This window comes from Ictidomys tridecemlineatus, chromosome 12 (genome assembly GCF_052094955.1).
Source record: "Ictidomys tridecemlineatus isolate mIctTri1 chromosome 12, mIctTri1.hap1, whole genome shotgun sequence".
Lineage (NCBI taxonomy): Eukaryota > Metazoa > Chordata > Mammalia > Rodentia > Sciuridae > Ictidomys > Ictidomys tridecemlineatus.
The window spans coordinates 76,897,690-76,922,929 of NC_135488.1; the positions used below are offsets into that span (position 1 = coordinate 76,897,690).

At 32.7% G+C, this 25,240-nt stretch overlaps 1 protein-coding gene across 4 annotated transcripts in view; it reads left to right on the top strand.

Annotated features, from left to right (window-relative positions):
• The window catches only part of Ccdc88a (coiled-coil and HOOK domain protein 88A), a 134,177-nt gene that overhangs the window by 83,028 nt on the left and 25,909 nt on the right, over positions 1-25,240 (top strand). For all 4 annotated transcript variants that reach the window (XM_040271362.2, XM_078029160.1, XM_021724274.3 and 1 more), the window contains exons 14-21: positions 1,737-1,874; positions 3,938-5,008; positions 6,546-6,673; positions 9,966-10,107; positions 15,256-15,420; positions 20,536-20,697; positions 22,586-22,863; positions 23,082-23,225. In XM_040271362.2, the coding sequence (XP_040127296.2) occupies positions 1,737-1,874; positions 3,938-5,008; positions 6,546-6,673; positions 9,966-10,107; positions 15,256-15,420; positions 20,536-20,697; positions 22,586-22,863; positions 23,082-23,225 (2,228 nt within the window). The remainder of the gene's footprint in view (positions 1-1,736; positions 1,875-3,937; positions 5,009-6,545; positions 6,674-9,965; positions 10,108-15,255; positions 15,421-20,535; positions 20,698-22,585; positions 22,864-23,081; positions 23,226-25,240) is intronic.

Below are 25,240 nucleotides of genomic sequence, written 5' to 3' on the forward strand. Positions count from 1 at the left end.
AGCTCTACCACTGAGCCACACCCCATCCCCTAGAGTTCATTATTGAAATAAGAATTTAACATTTAAACCTAAAGTGGAATATTTCATAAAGTCTTCTATGTCAGTAAGCTTTCTGTTGCTGTGACAAAATGCCTGTGGTAAACAATTTATAAGGAAGAAAAGTTTATTTGGGTTCATGGTTTTGGAGGTTTCACTTCCTGGCAGGCTGCCTCTATTGCACTTAGGTCTGTGACAAGATAGAACATCATGGTGGTGACCACATTGTGGAGTAAAGGGGCTCACCTTGTAGCAACTAGGAAGCAAAACAATAAGAAGGGACTCAGGTGCCAATTACCCTTTCAAGGGTACATCTGAAATGACCCAACTTCTTTCTGATAGGCCTACCTCCTAAAAGTTCCACCACCTTCTAGTTGCTCTACAGACTGTCAGCCAGGCTGTTAACACGTGAGACTTTGGAGAACTGTGTAGATATAGACTGCTGTGCATTTTCATTTAAAAAAAAGAAAGCTGGGTGCAGTGGCACAGGCCTGTAATCCCAGCAGGTTTGAATATGTTATATAAATAATAAGATTATCAATAGTTTGGAATATTTTAGCTTGAGATTGCTATCCCATACTTATTAACCAACAATATTATTTAATCTTTAAAATGTATCAATCGGAATAAATTTCTGTCAGCTGGGCATGGTGGCACACCTGTAATCCCAGCCATTCAGGAGGCTGAGGCAGAAGAAATTCAAAGCCAGCCTCAAAACTTAGTGAGACTTTGTCTCAAAATAAAAATATAAAAAAGGCTGGGGATGTATTCAGGGGTAGAATGGCCCTGGGTTCAATCCCAGTACCAAAAGTAAATAAATTTAAACCTAAAATAAAGGTCTTTGCTATAGTTTTGTTCAACTCTATTTCTCTTTTTTCTCTTTTTTTACTTTAAAGCAGTTCCTTCTTGCTTTATTAAAATTATACCATTTTTATCTCTTCCTTCATACTTTTTATTTTTTTTAATTTATTTTATTTTCTCAGTTCTGGAGGTTGAAGCTGGGGCACTTTACCACTCAGCTAGATTCCCCCAACCCTTTTTAGTTTTTATTTTGAGAAAGGATCTTGTTCAACTTCTGAGGCTAGTCTCAAACTTGCAGTCTGTCTGTTTCAGCCTTTTTTGGGGGGAGGTGGGGGAGTACTGGGGGAATGCCTTGCCCAATCCTCCTGTCTTAGCCTCCAGAGCTGCTGGGATTACAGGCCTGTGCCACTGCACCCAGCTCCTTTATGCTTTTTTATATTCTTCTCCTCCTTCTTTTTTTGGTGCTGAGTATTGTACCCAGGGTCTTGTGTAAGCATTCTACCAACAGAGCCATATCCCCAGCCCTCTCTTCCTCCTTGCTCACTGAAATTCCATGACTATAATTAAAATTTTATATTACTAATCAACTTAAACTAAGAGAATCTTTCAGTAAGATTTGTATAATTCTTATGTAGTTTGTCATTATCATTTATTCATTTGGATTTGTCTTTGTGTTTAGAAATAGAAATATGCCCTAAAACATGCAGAGGATAGGAAGATAATCATGTCTGCATATTTTATACATCTATTAAAATTAGTTTACTTTCTATTCTAAATTCTTAAATTTCGCCCTTTAGGTATTAAAACTTTATGCTTAAATCAATCATTATATTTTGTTTTGACATGTTTCCTCTTTTGGAAAATAGTTAATGTTGTTTTTGTGATTTAATTTTCTCTAGGTTGAAATTCTTGAAAATGAGATTATTCAAGAAAAGCAGAGTCTTCAGAATTGTCAGAATTTAAGCAAGGATCTAATGAAGGAGAAAGCTCAGCTTGAAAAAACGATTGAAACACTTAGAGAAAATTCAGAGAGACAGGTTCATAAATTTCTTACTTAAGTAAACAATGTATTTTAAAATTTATTAACAAGTGGCTTTAAAGTATATGCAAACAGAATGTTTATATGTTAAAGAGAAATATTTTAGAATTTTTTTAGATTTTTCAAATTAACTGTAGTATTATCCCCTTATCCACAGTTTTATTTCAGCAGTTTTAGTTACCCATAATCTGCAACCATCCATAAATTTTAAATTGCATGCCATCCCAAGTAGCAAGATAAAACCTTATGCCATTTCCTTTGTCCATCATATTTACCCTGTGTACTACCACTTGTCTGTTCGTTATTTAGTAGTCACCTCCATTATCAGATCAACTTTCTAGTTGTAGTATCTTAGTGGTTAATAAATTCAGGTAATCCTTATTTTACTTAATAGTGATTCCAGATTGCAAGTGTTAGGTGCAGAACAGGCTGAACTATGTTATCTGCAGGGCAGGCTGAACAAATGTTAGCTGCAGGATGGCCCATGCACTCAAACCTCCTTCTGTCTGGTCCTTTATCACCTGTTTGTGTCAAAGCTAAACACTCAACCCCCCTTTGTGCCAACAAGGCAGCTTACAGACCCAGAGGCCCTGTTAGATTTGGGCTATAAAAACTCCCTCCTGCTGGGCGCCTGTCTCTCTTGCTCTCTTGTTCTCTTGCTCTGTCTCTCTCTCTTGATCTGTCTCCCTTGCTTGCTCTCCTCCCTCCCTCCCCCCCCCCTTTTCTCCTCTGTTGCACTGCTGCAAAAAGATCTCTTGGTCGCTCCAAGTGTTGTGGTCACTTTCTTTTCAGCAAGAGTAGTGATGCTACAAATTCAGATATGTCAAAGAGGTTGTTAAATGCTTCCTTTAAATGTAAAGGTGAAAGTTTTTGAATTAATAAGGAAAGAAAAAAAATACACCAACATTGGTAAGATCTACAAGAAGTTATTGTTAATTTCTTACTATGCCTAGTTTTTAAATGAAACTTTATCATAGGTGTGTGGATATAGGGAAGATGAGTACACACAGGGTTCAGTACTGTGGGTATTGGGAGTCTTATAATGTATTCCCCATGGATAAGGAAGGACTACTGTGTAATTCTACATCATTTTCTATCCCTTGTGTTTCAGGAAAGGTGAAAAGAAAACCTAAAATTTTTTTAATTGCCTGTGTGCTTAGTAATAATCTAGCATAAAATTTTGCAGCACCTATTCCTTCAAATGTCTGGGAGTAGAACTGCAGATTTTGAAATCTGAGTGGAATTAGAGAAATGCATGTGTATTGTGACCCTATTTAAAGAGGAAGAAGGATGGTGGCAGCAAACATCTTAACTACTCTCAAATTTGCTGGTCATTCTTATTTTATATCTGAGAAAAGTGAATAGATTGTCTTGGCTTTTGAAATGTTTGTTTATTTTTTACTTGCTTTTTTTATATCATCCAGGCAGTAGTCCTAAGACCACCAGTAAAAATTCACATTTCTTTAGGGCACAGAAATTCCTGCAGGTACTTTTACAAACTTCGAAGGATTATTTAACACACGAAGTTTTGAGACCAGTTGTATTGGGGTATACTACAAATTGGATTAATTGGTTATCAAATGTACTAGGTAATTTTGTTATTAGGTGTTTCCTAACTAGAATTTTTTATTATTTTAGGAATGAACATACACATACATTTACCCATATATAAACAAATATAATGTGTACATATTTACTGAGGACTCAGTATGCATAGGCATTGCAAAAATGATTACCTGAAAATAAAACTTCCTGTCTTTAAGGAGGCATGCACACATTATTTCACCTACATTTATATATGAATTTGAAGCATAAATAATCTCATTTCGAGTGTCTCATATTGTCTCTAAAGACATGAACTTTAATAAACCTGACAGTATATATATATATACAACAGTCTTTAGTAAATATTTGTCAGAATTTAAAATAAGACATACATACATTCTATACTCCTTTGTCTTTTCCCTGTTCATTTTTAGAAGGTAAAAATTATGTAATTCAGAATATTTGAGTTTTGCTCACTATAGTTTAAATTTTTCTTTTTCTATTTTTAAAAATTAGGTAAAAATATTGGAACAGGAAAATGAACATCTGAATCAAACAGTGTCTTCCTTAAGGCAGCGCTCTCAGATAAGTGCTGAAGCAAGGGTGAAAGACATAGAAAAAGAAAATAAGATTCTCCATGAATCTATCAAAGAAACAAGTAGCAAGCTAAGCAAGATTGAATTTGAAAAAAGGCAAATTAGAAAAGAATTGGAACATTATAAAGAAAAGGGAGAACGAGCTGAAGAACTTGAAAATGAGTTGCATCATCTTGAAAAAGAAAATGAATTGTTACAGAAAAAGATAACTAATTTAAAAATTACTTGTGAAAAAATTGAGGCCTTAGAACATGAAAATTCAGAACTAGAAAGAGAAAATAGAAAATTAAAAAAAACATTGGATAGCTTTAAAAATCTTACTTTTCAGTTAGAATCCCTAGAAAAAGAGAATTCCCAACTTGATGAGGAAAACTTAGAACTGCGAAGGAATGTAGAATCTTTGAAGTGTGCCAGCATGAAAATGGCTCAGCTACAATTAGAAAACAAAGAACTGGAAAGTGAAAAAGAGCAACTTAAGAAGAGTTTGGAGCTTATGAAAGCATCTTTCAAGAAAACAGAACGTTTGGAAGTTAGTTACCAGGGATTAGATACAGAAAATCAGCGGCTACAGAAAGCTCTAGAAAATAGCAATAAAAAAATTCAACAATTAGAAAGTGAACTACAAGACTTAGAGATGGAAAATCAAACATTGCAAAAAAACCTAGAGGAATTGAAAATATCTAGCAAAAGACTAGAACAACTGGAAAAAGAAAATAAATCATTAGAGCAAGAGACATCTCAACTGGAAAAAGATAAAAAACAATTGGAAAAGGAAAATAAGAGACTCCGACAACAAGCAGAAATAAAAGATACCACTTTAGAAGAAAACAATGTGAAGATTGGAAATTTGGAAAAAGAAAATAAAACTTTATTTAAAGAAATTGGTGTATATAAAGAATCTTGTGTTCGTCTAAAAGAATTAGAGAAAGAAAACAAAGAACTTGTGAAAAGAGCAACTATTGATATAAAAACTTTGGTTACATTACGTGAGGTAAATATACACTTACCTAAATTTTAAGCTTATATTTTTTATATTTTTAACTCAAGATTTAAATTTTATTGGATACCATCAGTAATTTGTATCATCTTTTTTATGGTTTAGTAGAATTTTGGAATTAGAACTAGAAACAACTTCCAGGTTTCCTACTTTTATTAAAAAGTACATATTAATTGTATTTTTAAAGATTTGTAGTAATTCCTAACCAAATCTCTATGCTGCTTAATATTTTAAGTCTTGAGATTTATAGTTTCTAATAAAATTTTATCAAATGGGTAGGGAAAAAATGATTTGCAGTAATAAATTTTCTTTGGGGTATCTGATTCATTATATTATATATTATAACTTTTTTAAACTAATATTAAAATATTTGATCAGGACTCTCACTAAATGCTAAGTGTAATAGAAGCATACTAGCTTCTGTTTATTGAGTACCTTGTGCCAAGTACTGACTGGCCTAATGACTTGGATTTAAGTTGTACTTAACATGTGTTTATATAGCTTTTATAACCAAACCTTGTAGGTATTATCTACACTTTCCATATTAAAAACAAGTTAAAAACCATTCAGTAACTTACTCAAGATCACACAGTTAATAAATGGCAGAGTTGAATTTCTGGATTCAAACCCAGATCTTTCAGGCTCCAAAGCCCCGTGAGCCACATGAATTTTGAAGAGCAAGAGATTACAAGGCAGATTCAAGTTAAAGGTCAGCACTAAATAACTGGTTGTTTCCTGGATCTGTGTATTAAGAATTCTAAAAATTCATAAGTATGTGGTAATGTTTCCTGTGAAACATGGTTGGTGCAAATCAGGGGATAACATGTTTGGCTCTTTTTTCTCATCCCTGTGCAATATGGTATGTTATAACCCTTTTAATGCAGTTAAAATGTCTTAGCATTCTGGCAAAAAGTCACATTGTGCTCTCACTGTTTCCCTAAAGAGACTTTGAGAAGGACCTTTACAATTTTCCCCCCCTGTTGTTCTGTAGTCTTACAGACATGAACAGCAGGTTTCTTGTGCCTGAACTTCATTACCTAGTTCTTCAGGTCAATATCCTAGGCCTCTTCTACAAAGAGAAGAGGTTTTGTGGTGGAGGAGGAATGTCATACCCAATGTATATTCATAGGAAGAAGTAGGCACTAAAGTTTTGTCATTAAAGACTAAATGGGATGTGTGATTTATTTTCCCTCATAATTTTCAGACTGAGGTGTATATTCACAAAAAAGAGTTGCTCCTTTTTAGTTTTAACATTAGGGTTTAAGAAGCATTAGCACAAGAAAAGAAGGAAAAATAGTTTCGACTGAGTTATAATTTTGCCATTTGACTTGTTTAATGATAAAAGATTTTTTTTTCTATTAGACTGGGATAAATATATTTTTAATGTGATAAAAGATTTAATGACAATATTTCTGTCTTTCCTGGTCAAATTATGTGTATTTCTGGATGATAGTAATTAGAATCTTGGCTGACTTTCTAGATATTAATGTTCTTGACACTTAAGTGAGTTGTGCATTCCTTTTGAAATAAGGATTTGGTGAGTGAAAAATTGAAGACTCAACAAATGAATAATGATCTTGAAAAATTAACTCATGAACTTGAGAAGATAGGGTTAAATAAAGAGAGACTGTTGCATGATGAACAAAGTACTGATGACAGGTGAGTGAGTACAAAGTCTATTTTGCAAAAAGTTGGAATTATTGTTATTATTTTGGCCCAACATGAATTCCTTCCTGTACTAGTTACAGAAAATATTTATGTATTTCACCATTTCTGAGCCCTTTGTTCCCTTACAAAAAGTTCTGTAAGAAAAAAACAATCAAAGACACCTAATATCAATATAAGAATAAAAGTTACAATGTTATTATGTAAATGCAATGAAAAAATAGAAAAAACAGGAGGCCACCCAGGTAGAAGATGATCAGGGGCTGTAATCACCTGTGAAGCACAACAAAACAACAGATACACAGATAAGCAAGTTATTTGTCATCTGAATCTTGTGCTTAAGTACCTCAGTTTTTTTTTTTTTTAACCCCATCTTCCCTGCTTCAGTTCTTTCATTTATTTTGTTTGCCAAAATGTGGACTAAAAAGGAAATGGAGGGCTGGGGAGATAGATAGCTCAGTTGGTAGAGTGCTTGCCTTGCATGCACAAGGCTCTGGGTTCAATCCCTGGCACCACAAAAAAAAAGGAAATGCAGGAAAAGTATGAAACAAAGGAAAACATACTGAGAAGTGATTAAAGTATAAAATGATATGGAAAAATGAAAGTTTTACGAACAAGATAGGAAATTACTTCATATCCCTTTAATTTTAAAAAATAATCAATATATATTTAAAGAAAATTTCTGTTTTTCCCTGGTAATTATAGTCTATCAACTAGTGTTAATTTCATTTTCAAGTAATCTAATATCCAGTATCCTGGGCTGTGTGATTCCAGGTAGGACAGAAGTTTATATTGTTAAAAATACTATTTCCCTTTTTTTTTTTTTTTCCTTTATTGAAATGCTGGGGATACAACTCGGGGCCTCAAAGGCTTGGCAAGCTATCTAACACTGAGCTACACCCACAACCCCAAGATTATTGTTTTATATGGATTAGATTTTAATTTATTGGAACTTTTATAATAATGTAATTTATATTTTTTGATCTACCTGTTATTACTGTTCAAGTATTAATATTCTGTATTAACATAAATACAATTATGAAAAAGTAATGCTTATTATATAGTATTTACTAATGTATTTTGAGAATATTTAAAAGAAAATAAGACACTTAAAAAGGTTAGCTCTAGGGGCTGGGGTTGTGGCTCAGTGGTAGAGCACTTGCCTCATACATGTGAGGCACTGGGTTTGATTCTCAGCACTGCATATAAATAAATTAGAATAAAATAAAAGTCCATCAACAACTAAAAAAATATATATTTTTAAAAAAGGTTAGCTCTATAATAAAAAAGAGAAATAGATTCAGATATTCTGTCAGTTTAAGTCAGACAACCATATTGTATTACCATATGGCAATACTACAGAAATTTATCATGTTGAATAAATATTACAGGTATTTTATGAGGAAATGTTTTTTTTTATTTGATCAGAAAGTCATATAAATTTAGATGGATAAGAGTATATGTTGAACTAAAACTTTCAAGAAATGAGAGTGAAAGCAATTGATAGCTATGATTAGGTTAAGTAAACTGGGGAAAGAAGTATCTTAAGTCTCTAAGTTTTCTTTCTCAGTAAGTAAGCTTTTATTTCAAAAAGAAAAGAAAAGCTTATAGACATAAATTTCTTTAACCTTTCATCTCCTCCAACTTGGAATTTATATGTATCAGTCTCAGATGATATCTCTAAATTCCTTTATTACTCTAGTCTTCTTAATTAATGTTTTTTTCTTCTGACCTTCTTTGAAGATACAGGTATTATTAAAGACACTTATTTGTCCTATCAAGGAATATATAGGCTAGTTGTGAATTGAATGTATAAATAGATGAAATGTGGCAAAGTTAGAGTTGTAAACAGATGTGATTATTCTTGACTTTCTCTTTTTTTTTTTTTTTAAAGAGAGAATTTTTTTAATATTTATTTTTCAGTTTTCAGTGGACCCAACATTTTTATTTTATGTGGTGCTGAGGATCAAACCCAGCGCCCCGCGCACGCCAGGCAAGCGCGATACCACTTGAGCCACATCCCCAGCCCCTTGACTTTCTCTTTCAACAGCTCTTCATCCTGTCTTCTCTTTCAATATAGTTGTTTCTTAGAGTTATGTTTTCAGGCCTCTTACCATTCATTGTGTGTACTTACATTCCAATCCATCATCTCACTTGAGATCTTTTTCTCTACTTTCTGTACATCATTATCAAGATCACCCAGAAGCAACTCAAATATTACAAAATCAGCATATCCAAAATCAGACTCAGTAAATTTCATTAAGAATTTTTGTTGACTCAAGCCAATGCCAAAATGAATGATATTTATTCTGTATATTAAATGAACTTTAGATCTGAACAGAAACTATACACACACACACACACACACACACACCAATTATAGTAAAAGAATGTGATAAAATTTCATATATATTTAGCTTTTTATTTGGTTTTATCTTTGACTTCAGCATTCTTAAATAAAAGAAATACATTAATCATAATCCTTGGCTTATGATACATTCTCAAATTCTGTTCGTGTACCATCCTTTTTGTTAAAAAATTTATTTAGCCGGGCGTGGTGGCACATGCCTATAATCCCAGTGGCTCGGGAGGCTGAGACAGGAGGATCACAAGTTCAAAGCCAGCCTCAGCAAAAGCGAGGTGCTAAAGCAACTCAGTGAGACCCTGTTTCTAAATAAAGTACAAAATAGGGCTGGGGATGTGGGGCTTAGTGGTTGACTGCCCCTGAGTTCAATCCTCAATACCCAAAAAAATTATTTAATAATAATTTAATTATTGATACATCATTCAGAAAGGCAAATAGAATATTTAACAGTCACTTATATCTGCCTGTTGGCATCTTGTATCACAAGTATGTCATTACATTTTTCGAGTTTTGTCTTAATTTTTCATGAGTCCTTGTATGACTATTTTACATATTAATATCATAGGCAAATGTTTAATGATATAATGAATCCATTTACTTCCTTTCTCTATCAATTTTAGTCTTATAAAAGCAAAAGAAATATTTTGGGAACTAAGCTTTCCGGATTTCTTTTTTCAACATGAATTATTGCTTCTGACAAACCAAGTTGTAATCTGGGACAATGTTCACTCACTGATATTTGTTGGTTTATGACCAGGGAACGTTTTAAAGAGGGAGTGGGACAGGAAGATAATTGAATTTGCCTCTTAACACTGAAAGAATTTGATAAGACTCATTTATGGCAGCAATATTTATGGTCATAAGTTATCTTTAAAATAATTTTCTCCAATGATGGACCTTGTTACTTTTTTACTTGAATAGTAGGTACAAACTTTTGGAATCAAAATTAGAATCTACTCTTAAGAAGTCACTTGAAATAAAAGAAGAAAAGATTGCTGCTTTAGAAGCTCGATTAGAAGAATCCACAAATTATAATCAGCAATTGCGCCAAGAACTTAAAACAGTAAGTGATTTTCTTGGAAGGAATTTTAATTATCATTTATCTTATAAACATTTGGATGGAAAAGTATAAAATAAAAATGCAGATGTCATTTTATTAATATTTAGTCTGTTCTTCTTTCATGCTAACTTTACCAAGTAAAATTATACAATTTTAGCAGGTTTCTAGAAAAAAAGTTAACCAAATTTAAATTTCATCCAGAAAAGGAAATGGTTTTTGTTCACCATTTTCTACACCATCATGATATTTGTCACAGATTTTGCCATGGAACATGAATTGTTGGCAGAAGTTTAGCAACTTTGCTTAGTTAATGTGAATGATTATCCAAAATATAAAGTGAAATTTGGTGCCAGATTTTTTTAATCTAATTCACATCCTAAGTTTTTTTTATCCTATTAAATAGTATCAGTTCATTACGAATAAAATTTACTTTCATGAAGCTACTCAGCCTGAAAATAAGTGGCTTTGGCTATGGGTTGGTATATGTGTGTTTCAATTCTAGAAGATAGAACTTATTCTTTCATTGTCTTCCACTTTTCAGCCATTTTGACATAACTGCTATGGATTAGCTTCCTGTCACACACATCAGTTGAACTGAAAGTCTATTGTTCTAAGCTTCTAATACTAATTCTAATACTATGCATGAAAAGGCATATCACTTGAAAGCAGATTGTGAAAGCATAAGGTCTAAAATAACCACTAAAGTAATTTGGCAAAGATGTATAGCTAATATGACCCCCAAAAGATAAACTGGAAGTCAAAAATAAATAAAAAGAAACAGGACAGAGTATAAAACAAACAAAAGCAATAAAAGGATAGTTTTAAACCAGCTATATTAATAATGCACCCCAGTTTAAAAACAGTGATTATTAAGTTAGACCAAAAAAAACAAGACTCAATTATTTGCCACCTGAAGAAACTTTGGGGAAAAATGATATAGCATTCTAATACTAATGAAAGAATGTTATTATGGTTATATTAATATTAGCCTAAGTTGATTTTAGGGCAGTGAATAGTAACTGGGCTGAAGAGATTCATTTTCCAATAATAAAGGGGAAATTTTGTTCAAAGATATAATAAGATACATGTTTTCATACCTAATAAAAACTTTAAAATACATGAGACAAGTACTGATAAAACTACATAGAGAAAGACAAATCCATAATTGTCATTAGAGGACCTAATACCAATCTCAACAAGTAAAAATGACTTCATCAATCAGATAAAAGGCTTTTATGAATAACTTAACATCATCCTTAATGGTGAGAGACTAATTACTCTTCCCCTTCAATCAGAAACAAAGCAAAAATAATTGCTCTCACTGTTTCTATTAAATGTACTGTTTATCCTAATCAGTGTATAAGATAAAACAAGGCAAAAATAAACAGATTTGAAAGGAAGAAATAAAAATGTTTATTTGGGAATGGGATTGTAGCTCAGTGGTTGAGTGCTTGGCCTAGCATGTGTGAGGCACTGGGTTTGATCCTCAACATAAGGTCCATTGGCGGGGTGGAGTGGGGGCTCAGCAGTAGAGCGCTTGCCTAGCATGTGCAAGGCCCTGGGTTCGATCCTCTGCACCACAACGTAAAGATGAATGAAATGGGGGTATTGTGTCCACCTACAACTAAAAAATAAATATATTTTTTTAAAAAAAGGTTCATCAACAACTAAAATATTTTTTAGAAGTTTTTACTGGGGGGGGGCCTGGGGTTGTGGCTCAGTGGTAGAGTACTTGCCTAGTATGCACAAGGCGCTGGGTTTGATCCTCAATACCACATCAATGTAAAAATAAAGATATTGTGTCCACCTAAAACTTAAGAATAAATATTTTTAAAAAAAGTTTTTACTCGCCTCTGACGTGGTGATTCTATTAACAGAAATCCTGAGAAATTTACAGAAAAATCTCTGTAGCTAAAGTGAACTTCTCAATGTTACCAAATAAAAGTTAATATGTAATAGTCTATTGTATTTCTATATATTAGCAATGAAAAGTTAGAAAATAAAAATTTTTTAAAACACCATTAATAACACCATAAAGCAACCCAGCTTCTTAGAGAAGACTATAAAAAATTAATGTGTAAGAAGTCCATACTATAAATTTAAATTTTAGATAATGTTAAAAGAAATTTAATAGAAGCATTCTAAAGAATATCTTAGTAAATGGAAAAGAGTACCATATTCATGAATTGGAATACTCAGTATTGTTAAAATGGCACATCTCCCCAAATGAATCTCTTGATTCAGCATAATCCCAGTGAAAATCCAAGTAAGATTAATATATAGATTAAGAATAATCAAGGGTTGGGGTTATGGCTTAGTGGTAGAGCACTTGCCCAGCATGTGTAAGGTGCCACATAAAAATTAATATAAATAAAATTTATAAAAAGGTATTGTGTCCATCTACAACTAAAAAATATTTTAAAAAATAATCTGATTCTAAAATTTATCTCGAAGTATTGACCACATGTTTTTTAAGCAGCTGGAACTATCACATATACTGTTGGGAATTTAAGATGGTATAACTTATTTAGAAGTTGTATAGCACTTTCTCATAAAGTCAGGCATATACTTAACCTTTGAAATGACAGTTCTACTTCTGTTTATTCAAAGAGAATAAAAACAACTGAATTTTTATAATAGTTTGATTTGTCATTTTAAAAACTGAAAATAACTCAATGACCATTAATTGGTAATTGAATCAGCAATTTTGATATATTCATATAATGTAAGACAAAACAGCAGTAGAAAAGAAACTACTTATGCATTCAACACATGGAGAAAGCTTAGAAATAGCTGGGGAAAACACAAAAGATTACATAGTGTGTGATTTCATTTATATGGCTTTTTAGAATAGGCAATACTAAATTTTAGTGAAAGAAATCAAAACAGTGGTTGCTTAGTTAGCAGTGATCTTTCTAGAGTGATGGAAATGTTCTGTCATGGGTATGTGCTGTTCTCAAAAATCACCAAATTTCACTTAAAAATCTGTGTAGTAACTATATATAAATCATACTTTTTTCTTAAAGATTACATTATCTTTGAGAACCATTAAACTTGAATTCATAATAACCTAATTTGCAACACTGTATTTTAATTAAACTTTGATAGATGAATTTAATAAAAATTAATTTGATTTAAATTAACCATTTTTGTTACAAAGTTTATCTTGATTCAGTTTATTAATTTCTTATTTGAACATAAATTAAACATTTGCGTTTAATTGTATGTAAGATAAAAAAAACATTTTTATTTTATTTTTTAAAATATTTTTTAGTTGTAGATGGACAAAATACCTGTATTTTCTTTATTTATTTACTTTATATTATTGTGGTTCCGGGAATTGAACTCAGGGGCACTCAGCCACTGAGCCACGTACCCAGCCCTTCTTTGTATTTTGTTTAGAGACAGGGTCTCACCGAGTTGCTTAGCGCCTTGCCATTGCTGAGGGTGGTTTTGAACTGTGATCCTCCTGTCTCAGCCTCCCAAGCCACTGAGATTACAGGCTTGCGCCACTGGGATTACAGGCTTGCGCCACCGTGCCAGTATTATTTATTTTTATGTAGTGCTAAGGATCAGACCCAGTGCCTCATACATGCTAGACAAATGCTTTACCACTGAGCCACAACCCTAGCCCTTTATTTTTGTACTACAGATTTTTAAACACGGGAACACTTAACTACTGAGCTACATTCTCAATCTTTTTTTTTTTTTTTTTTTTGAGACAGCATCTCACCAAGTTGCTAAGGGTCTTACTAAATTGCAAGGCTGGCCTTGAACTTGGGATCCCCCTGCCTCAGTCTCCTTAGTGTCACTGTAATTACAGGTGTGTGCCATTGTGATTGGCCTAAAGAAAACTTTTATTTTTTTTGTACTAAAGATTGAATCCAGGTGCACTTAACCATTGAGCCACATTCCTAGACCTTTTAAATTTTTTATGTTGAGACAGGGTCTTGCTGAGTTTCTTAGACCTTACTTAGTTGCTGAGACTGGCCTCAAATTTGTGATTTGGCCTCAGCCTCCCAATGATTAGGATTACAGCATATGCCACCATGTCCAGTTAAAGGAGACATTTTTATTTTAACCATGGACTAAAAATGAAAAACCTTGAATTTTATTATCAGCTCTACATTATTATTAGCTCTCCTTAATAATGGTGTATATCTATAACCTTTTCTAAACCTAGAAGAGTCCCTATAGGAAATTAATGTATAATAGGATGATGAAAATGTTGCCACTCATCTTTTGTTAAAAAGGTGTGAAAAGAAAAATACTTAGAAAATCAGGATACCAGAACAACTGTTAGATCATTTGCAATCTTTACATTCTCTCTTGTCATCTTTTTTCTTTCATCTGTCATTATTATTTTTAATTTATTTATTTGTTCTAATAAGTTATACATGACAGCAGAATGCTCTTTGATGCATTGTACACAAATGGAGCACAATTTTTTACTTCTCTGGTTGTACCCAAAGTAGGGTCACACCATTCATGCAGTCATGTATGTATGTAGGGTAATGATGTCCATCTCATTCCACCACTTTTTTATCTGTTATTATTTTTTAACTCACTGATAGCAATATTAATTTGTTGAGTTACAGGTTTCTTAGTTCTGCAATAAATATTGAGCTATTTTAACTATATCCTTGTCTTAGCACAAACTTTAGGATTAATTTTAAAGTTTATGATAAACATTTAAGATAAATTAATGAATCAGGATAAGTATAAAAATATCTAATATCTATATCCATTCTAGGTAATATATCTTTTTATTAAAAAACAGACATTTAATAGATACTTCCTAATCTTATTAGAAATCTTTTTAAGACTAATTATTAATGTATCAAAGTTTCATTTTTTTTCTTTACATAGGAATCTCTGTTAAATTTCTAAATTGGTTATAATAAATATCTCTACAAAGAGTTCTTAGTATTTAGCTGTATATCTGTGTCCAGTTAATCTATTCTTAAGGGCCATTTTCATCACACACTATAATCCTTGAAATTATAAAATACATTTTAGCAGCATGGTATAGAAGCAAATTTCTAATATTTCAAGGAGGAGTGATTTGCATTTTTAAAAGCACAAGTTGTGATTATGCTAATAATGAGAATTATAACTTTGATTTTTCTACCCATAAAAATAAAATTCTAGGTAAAAAAAAATTATGAAGCTCTCAAACAGAGACAAGATGAGGAAAGGATGGTGCAGAGCTCTCCTCCAACAACTGGTGAAGATAACAAATGGGAGCGAGAAAGTCAAGAAACAACCAGAGAGCTTCTAAAAGTTAAAGACAGATTAATTGAAGTAGAAAGAAATGTAAGTAATTTTAAATTTTTAAAATATGAATGAAGTATTTTAGAAATAAAGTGTAAAAACATCAAAGATAAATTAGTGAATCAGGATAAGTGTTATAGTAATATAGAGAGGTATATTAAATCTGATAATTTTGTCTATATAAGATGAACACATTGTTAATATTTTAATTAGCAAACAAAGAATATATCTTATTCAGGATTTTCTAGTGTTTTTGCAACTTACTTTAAGAAAGCCACCTCAAAAGTAACTGGGTACGTTGGCATAAACCTATAATCCCAGCAACTCAGGAAACTAAACAGGAGGATGAAGAAGGAGGATTTAAAGCCAGTCTCTGGAAATTAGCAAGGCCCTCAGCAACTTTAAATTCACAATAAAAAATAAAAAGGGCTGGGGATGTAGCTCAGTGGTAGAATGCCCCTGGGTTTAATCCCCAGTACCAAAAGAAAGAGAGGAAGCATAATTGGCTATATTTACCTTAGATAAATTAGAAATTTAGAAACTGGGGTTTTAGTTTTGTCATTTTGTACTTTTGTCATGTTGTACTTTTTTTCACTGATTTATTGTCTAATAGGCAAAAGACTGAAGATCTAATAATTTAATAATAATCATTTCATTGTTTCAACTATTAGAATATCTCTCCTTTTTTTTTTCAATCTCCACTTCCTTTTTTTTCCCCACTCATACCCAATTCAAACTCATTCTCAGTGCAGTAGCCAAAGAGATCATTTTTTTTAAGATGACTTATTTTCTTTCTTTTTTATTTATATATGATAGCGGAATGCGTTACAATTTTTATTACACATATAGAGCACAATTTTTCATATCTCTAGTTGTATACACAGTATATTCACACCAATTTGTGTCTTCATATCTGTACTTTGCAAAATATTGATCTTCACATTCCACCATCATTAATAACCCCATGCCCCCTCCCTTCCCCTCCAACCTCTCTGCCCTATCTGGAGTTCGTCTATTCCTCCCATGTTCCCGCTCTCTATCCCACCATGAATCATCCTCCTTACATCAGAGAAAACATTTGGCATTTATTTTTTAGGGGATTGGCTAACTTCACTTAATATTATCTTTTCTAACTCCATCCATTTACTTGCAAATGCCATCATTTTATTCTCTTTTATTGCTGAGTAATATTCCAGAGTGATCTTTTTTAATATAATCCAAACCATGTCACTTCACTATTTAAAAACCTTTATGGCTTCCAGTTTCAATTAGAATCAAATTAATATTTTTTACTGTGTCTTGCCCTGCCTATACTACACTACTATTTTACCTCTTCCACCCTCTTGTACTTGGATTGAATCAGAGCTTCAATACCGCTTTACCACTGAGTTCCATATTTTTATTTTTATTTTTATTTTTAGACAGGTCTCACTAAACTGATGAGTGTCTCATTAAATTCCTGAGATTTACCTTGAGCTTATCATCCTCCTGCCTGAGTCACTGGGATTAAGGGGTGCACCACTGCACCCAGCTCCCTCTTTAAAATCTGAGAATAATAGTATTAAACAATGCCTGGCATATAATAAGTATATTAATTCTAATTATATTGATCTTTTCTATTTGTGTCTACCTCGAGACCTTTCTCTTTGTTTACCTTCCCAAACACATGGCTGGCTTCCCTTAGCATTCAGATGTTATATCACATATCCTGCAAGAGGTCTTCTCTGACCCTTCTCCTAATGAAGTAGCTATCTGCAACCTAAACAATTTACTATCAAACTTCTTTGTTTCTTCATAGTACTCCTCACTAGTGAAGTTATATTTTTTATTCATTAATTTGCAGTTTGTTTATTGAAAAAAACTGCACTATAGCAGATAATTGTCTGTTTCATCAATAAATATTTTACCTTCAAAAATGACTGAGCTTAAGAAACTTAACCTGCTAGCAAGTAAAATAATTATTATTTTTAAATTTAATTTTTAAATTGTTATTCTTTTAATTTAACATAAAGTAATGTACTTAATTAAAAACTTAAAGTTAAGCCAGGCACGGTGGCGCATACCTGTAGTCCCAGCAGCTCCAGAGGCTGAAGCAGGAGGATCACGAGTTCAAAGCCATCCTCAGCAAAATTGATGCTAAGCTACTCAGTGAGACCCTGTCTCTAAATAAAATACAAAACAGGGCTGGGGATATGGGGCTCAGTGGTCAAGTGTCCCTGAGTTCAATCCCCAGTAACCAAAAATCCCACCAAAACAGAACAACCAAAAAAAAAAAAAACACTCATTTTTATTTTATAGTTTTAAAATAAAAAATTAGTCCTAACACCATTGATTCCTCCTTTGTCATCCAAAAGTAATCACTGTAAATAGTTTTATCTTCCAAACTATTTGTGACTTATCTGTGTGTGGAAGTTTATTTCTTTTATAAATTTATGCCTCTAAGGTCATACTATATAAAATTCTTATTTGCATTTTTCAAATATGTTATCTTGGAGATTTCCCAATTTTAGCAAATATAATTTTATGTCATTTTGTTTAATGACTATATACATTATCCCATAGTGTGGATATTACCATAGTTTATTTAAATAAATTTTACATTTATGGACATAAATGTTATTTTTAGGTTTTGCTGCAGGGAATATCCATGTATAAATACGGGATGCTGAATTACAGTATAATTATTAAACCAGTGGTAATACGTGTGTGTGTGTGTGTGTGTGTGTTTTCTAATTTTTTTTTAGTTGTAGATGGGCACAATATCTTTATCTTTATCGAGCCCAGTGCCTTGCACATTCTGCGTGAGCACTCTGCCACTGAGCCACAACCCCAGCCCTGTGTGTGTGTTTTAATTGATGTTTTTTGTATTAGTCTTTAAAAATCATGCCAATTTTCATTCCCACTGATAGAGTACCTATCATTAAAGAACTTTGGGTATTACCAGCATTTTAGGTTGTATTAAAGTGATAAGAGGAAATATTTTAATTTACATGTTTTAAATTATGAATGAAGTATGCATCTTTTCATATATTTATTAGCCATTTATAAACATGTAATTATTCAGGGATATACATATACTTATACACATGTATACACATATACTTCTGTCACTTGGATTCATAACTAGATTTCAGAAAATTTGGCTCACATGTAAAGTTCTATAAGGTGATACATTTTTTTCTATTGACTTAATAAATTTTCATTAGAAAAAAATTACTTGGTTGTCTCATTTTTACCATTTGACAGTTATTGAAAAGGTTATAAAAATGGTTAGCCCTGTTATAAACTGGTAATTTTTCTGCATTTGTCAGTATTACATTGGCTAACTTTGTACTTTTTTATTCTAAATTTTTTTCATTTTCTGATATATCCTTTCTACTCTAAGCTATCTCTTCTTTTCATTATAGTCTAGAGGGATTTTTCTTATTTCTAGAGATACTCAGATAAATCATTAGAGCTTATACAATTTAGTTTCTAAAGTCTTTTTGTTCACCTTTTTGTGCCAATATAGTATGTAAATACATCAGTATTTCATATTTTTCCAATGTAAATTCATATCATCCTTTATTTGAACAAATGAACAAAAGAAGAATAGAATACAATATCAGAAAGCATCTTGAAATATTTTTCTTCCTCAGCTTTGATTTTATGATATAATATATGAATCAAATAATGATCTGCCTTTTGTGTGTGTGTGTGAGAGAGAGAGAGAGAGAGAGACACCAGATATTGAACCCAGGGGCATTTACCCACTGAGCAACATTCCCAGCCCTTTTTAAAATTTTATTAAAAACAGGGTCTCACTGAGTTGCTTAGTGCCTGGCTAAGTTGCTAAGGCTGGCTTTGAACTCTCAATCCTCATGCCTCAGTCTCCTGAGCTGTTGTGATTACCGGTGTGTACCACTGCACCCATCTATGATCTGCCTTTTATACGCTGACATGAAGTATATATGAGATGAAAGTAAATATTATCTTTGCTTCCTAATATATGTAAGAGTGATATGTTGTGATTTGGTTGCAACTTTATATGCATATTGTAGTGACAACAGAGCAATTATGGCCTTTTTGTATGTTAAAGTTTTATTTCTAATATCTGATGGATTCTTCATTTATGGTTTTTTAATTGTTTTGGTACCAGGGATTGAAACCAGGGGTACTTCACCACTGAGCCACATCCCTAGCCCTTTTTTATATTTTATTTTGAGACAAGGTCCTACTATGTTGCTGAGGCTAGCTTTGACCTTGCAGTCCTTCTACCTCAGCCTCCCAAGCCACTGGGATTATAGGAATGTACTACCATACCTGGCTGTTAATACTTTTTGATGGCAATTTATTTTTTATGAAATTTGTAAATAATCTTGAACATGTACTATCCATAACAATCATTTTAATGTTTGTCACATTAAATAAAATGATCTGTGATTTGTGTAATAATTAACCTGTTATAAAATTAAAATGTGGCCATTTGAAATGAATATGTTCCATAATTCTATATTGAAAAAGAGTTTTACTAAGTGTTTTATACTGTGAAAAAATAAAGAAAAGATATATATCTGTTGAGTCTGTTTTGGACTAAATTTTTTAAATAGATGAATAACATTGTTTCAGTAAACCTGCTTTCTTCCATATATTTGTACTTAAAAAATACTTAGTTTTGCTGCTATCCCCAGGACCACCACTCACCTATGTATATATTTGCTTTGAGTAAATTAGAAAAGACACACTCTCTTAGCTAGATACAGCCTTAGTACTTTTGAGCAGTATTAAAACCATTAAACTGGGCTGGGGTTGTGGCTCAGCAGTAGAGCACTTGCCTAGCATGTGTGAAGCCCTGGGTTCAATGATCAGCACCACATATAAGTAAATAAAATAAAGGTAGTATGTTCATCTACAACTAAACCCCACTAAACAGAAAATCTCTTTCTAGTTTCTTGGGTTAAATACATTTAGAATGGAGTATTTTATTTTTAGGACATTATAAAGCAAATAGGACATAGGCAAAATAGTATATTAAATTTTTACTATTATTGCCTTTTTTCTTAGATGAATGTTCATTGCATAAAATTCCAGGGTCCATTAAAGAAATACATTTGATGTTGATTTTATTTTTAATATATGTGATGGCTCTTTCTTTCTTTCTTTTTGTTTTTTGTTAAGAATGCTACACTGCAAGCAGAGAAGCAAGCGTTGAAAACTCAACTGAAGCAACTTGAAACACAGAACAATAATTTGCAGGCTCAGATTCTTGCTCTTCAGCGGCAGACGGTGTCATTACAGGAACAGAATACCACTCTTCAAACACAGAATGCCAAGCTTCAGGTTGTGATGTGATATCTTTGAAATATGCAACCAAACTCTTGAGTTATATAGTTAAAATAAGGGAAACTAGACATTGTTTCTTAGTGAGTGCAATAATTGAAGATAAAATATATTTATTTAGTTCCATGCCAAACTTTCGGAAAGCATTTTTTAAAATGGGAGAGCCTCTATGTATTTATTAATTCATTCCAAAAATTATATAAGTGGCTCTCCTTTGTTTTTTTTTTTTGTTGTTGTTTATTTGTTTTGTTTTTTTGTTTGTTGGTTGTTGTTTGTTTTTCTTATGGTGCTGGAGATTGTACCCTGGGCTTTGGTTATGTCAGGCAAGCATTGTATCAATGAGCCACATCCCCAACTCACCAAAAATTAAATAAGTAAAGGTAATTTTTCTTTTATTAATTTTATTACCTTTCCATCATTTAAATAAATTGATTCTAATTAATCAGGTAAAAATCTTTGCTTTAGAGTATCCATATTTCATTTTTATTTAAAATTTTTTTAGTTGTTGATGGACCTTTATTTTATTCATTTATTTATGTACCGTGCTGACAATTGAATCCAGTGCTTCACACATGTGAAGTAAATGTTCAGCCACTGAGCCACAACCCCAGCCCATTCCATATTTCATTTTTACAACTTTCTTATCAGTAGTTTAGTTAGTTGAAAGCACACAACATTGGAATTTTGTCATCAGACTTGTCTTTAGTTGAAAGGATCCATCTTTTACTTAACATTGCCAGTGTTGTTTTTCTTTTTTTGGCTGGGGTAGGGGGCAGTACTGGAGATGGAACCCCCAGCTGGTCTACCACTGAGCTACATCCCCTGTCCTTCCTATCTATCTGTCTGTTTTTATTGACAGGGTCTTGTTAAGTTGCCCAGGCTGGCATCAAAATTGCTGTCCTCCTGTCTCATACTCAGTTGCTGAAATTACAGGCATCCAGCTATCACTGTCTTTATTTATTTATTATTATTATTATTAGTAGTAGTAGTAGTAGTAGTTGTTGTAGATGGACAGAATGCCTTTATTTTTAGGTGGTGCTAAGTATGGAACCCAGTACCTCACACATGGCTAGGCAAGTGCTCTACCCCTGAGCTATAGCCCCAGCCTGTCACTCACTCTCTTTTCTATTAAAACGATCCATTGGGGAAAAGCGTAGTTCTTATCAAAACTTCTTAAAGAGCAAACTAGGCCTAGTGGTGCACGCCTGTAATCCCAGCAACTTGGGAGGCTGAGGCAGGAGGATCACAAATTCAACTTACCTGTGTTAAAATAAAAAGGCCTGAGGATAACTATTCACTTTTTCATAAGTTCAATACAAATAGCTGGTAATCACCTTCATTTAAAACAACTTCAGAACCCTAGCACTGCAAAAAAATATAATGGGACAATTAATTATATTTCATTGTGTTGTTAATTTAAATCAAATTATCTTTGAGAAGTATAATAAATTTATGCATTAAAATTCAAATTCAACTCAAAATATACATGATACACACATGTTAATTTATACATATGTATTTTGTGTGTGTGTACATACATGTATCATGATGACTCCAAAATAAAAATTAAATGGTAGCCTTTTTTTTTGGGACGCTAAATCCAAAGTTTTCTAGTATAATATGAATATATCTGCTATGATTTAGAGCTTCCTTAAGTTAGCATTGTAATTTTTTGTTTCTAAAAAAGAAAACATTAAGGGGCTGGGGATGTGGCTCAAGCGGTAGCACGCTCACCTTGCATGCGTGCAGCCTGGGTTTGATCCTCAGCACCACATACAAACAAAGATGTTTTGTCTGCCAAAAACTAAAAAATAAATATTAAAATTATTAAAAAAAAGAAAACATTAACTAGTTTTCTTATGTCTGTTAATAATACACATTCTTACAGGTTGAAAATTCCACCCTTAATTCCCAAAGTACCTCACTTATGAACCAGAATGCACAACTCCTAATCCAGCAGTCTTCCTTAGAAAATGAAAATGAATCCTTAATCAAAGATCGAGAAGACTTGAAATCTCTCTATGATTCTTTGGTCAAAGATCATGAAAAGCTGGAACTTCTTCATGAACGGCAGGCTTCAGAGTATGAATCTCTCATCTCTAAACATGGAACTCTTAAGTCTGCCCACAAAAATCTTGAGGTGGAACATAAAGACCTTGAAGACCGGTAATTAATTATATTTCATTGTGTTGTTAATTTAAATCAAATTATCTTTGAGTAGTATAATAAACTTATGCATTAAACACATCTAAGAGGTAATTTATGAAGGAAATATATTTAAATTTACGTGTGTTTTATTGATACTTATTAACATATTCACTTTTATTTCTAAAATATTTTCTTTCTTGGAAATATTATAAACCAAATACCTAATTTTTTTCCAGTTACAATCAGTTACTAAAACAGAAAGGACAACTGGAAGATTTGGAAAAAATGCTCAAAGTAGAACAGGAAAAGATCCTGCTTGAAAACAAAAATCATGAGACAGTAGCTGCAGAATACAAGAAACTTTGTGGTGAAAATGATAGGTAAAAAATATTTATATTTACTTAACAAATTTTTAATTTATATTTAACAAATTTATATTTATTTTAATTTATATTTGTTTAACAAATATTTTAATTTTGTTTTCCTCTTATCTGAAATTTATATTACCGCTCTGTGATACCAACCATAATGAGGACTTAGAATTTTAAAAAACAGACTCTTTGGTACAATTCTTTTTACAGGTTAAGAAGGAGGGAGGGTAGGAAGGAAGGAATTCTTCTTAAAAACCCCATAGCAAAATCATGCAGCTATGGAATCACTCAAAAACCTAATTTTCTTATTTTCATGTATTGGTCTCTCTTGTTTTATTCAACTAATAAGTTTTTAAGTTACATTATTTAACAAAATTTCTACATTTTTTTTGCTACAGTATAATTAAACCTGATCATTTATGTCTTTTTTTCACTATTCTAGTATCCCGATTCTTGTCTTTTGAAATTGCTATAAAGATGGGCCTAGTGGAGGCTAAAGAAGGAGCATGATAAATTTAAGGCCAGCCTCAGAAATTTAGCAAAACCCTGTCTTAAAATTGAAAAATGAAAAGGACGGTGCATATAGCTCAGTGGTTTATGCCCTCCCTCTTCAGTTTAATCCCCAGTGTCTGTCTGTCTCTCTCTCTCTCTCTCTCTCTCTCTCTCTCTCTCTCTCTCTCTCTCTCTCACACACACACACACACACACACACACACACACACACAAATTGAAATTACTACTTATTTCCTTGGCTATGTGAAGGTGTTTCTTAAAAAGCTTGAACATCTGTGACATTTATACTACAATTACACTGCCATAGCTGAGGGACCGAAAGATAGCATACAAAATTCAAATAGGGATTGTTCAGTTATGAATTTAATACGTTTGAAAGAGCCATTTTTTTTCCTTTTTTTTTTTTCATGTGCTGCTGGGGATTGAACCTAGGGCCTTGTGCACTCAAGCAAGCACTCTACCAACTGAGCTACGTCCCCAGCCCCTAATACAATCCTTTTGTAAAACTAAACTTTGTTTTCCTTTTTTTTTCAGTTTTAATTTTTATTGTTGGTTGTTCAAAACATTACATAGTTCTTGACATATCATATTTCACACTTTGATTCAAGTGGGTTATGAGCTTCCATTTTTACCCCGTATACAGATTGCAGCATCACATCAGTTACACATCCACTGATTTACATATTGCCATACTAGTGTCTGTTGTATTCTGCTGCCTTTCCTATCCTCTACTATCACCCCTCCCCTCCCCTCCCCTCCCATCTTCTCTGTCTACCCCATCTACTGTAATTCATTTCTCCCCCTTGTTTTTTTTCCCTTTCCCCTCACTTCCTCTTGTATGTAATTTTGTATAACCATGAGGGTCTCCTTCCATTTCCATGCAATTTCCCTTCTCTCTCCCTTTCCCTCCCACCTCTCGTCCCTGTTTAATGTTAATCTTCTCATGCTCTTCCTCCCTACTCTGTTCTTAGTTACTCTCCTTATATCAAAGAAGACATTTGGCATTTGTTTTTTAGGGATTGGCTAGCTTCACTTAGCATAATCTGCTCTAATGCCATCCATTTCTGTGCAAATTCTATGATTTTGTTGTTTTTTAATGCAGAGTAATACTCCATTGTGTATAAATGCCACATTTTTTTTTATCCATTCGTCTATTGAAGGGCATCTAGGTTGCTTCCACAGTTTTGCTATTGTGAATTGTGCTGCTATGAACATCGATGTAGCAGTGTCCCTGTAGCATGCTCTTTTTAGGTCTTTAGGGAATAGACCGAGAAGGGGAATAGCTGGGTCAAATGGTGGTTCCATTCCCAGCTTTCCAAGAAATCTCCATACTGCTTTCCAAATTGGCCGCACCAATTTGCAGTCCCACCAGCAATGTACAAGTGTACCCTTTTCCCCACATGCTCGCCAGCACTCGTTGTTGTAGGATTTCATAATGGCTGCCAATCTTACTGGAGTGAGATGGTATCTTAGGGTGGTTTTGATTTGCATTTCTTTGACTGCTAGAGATG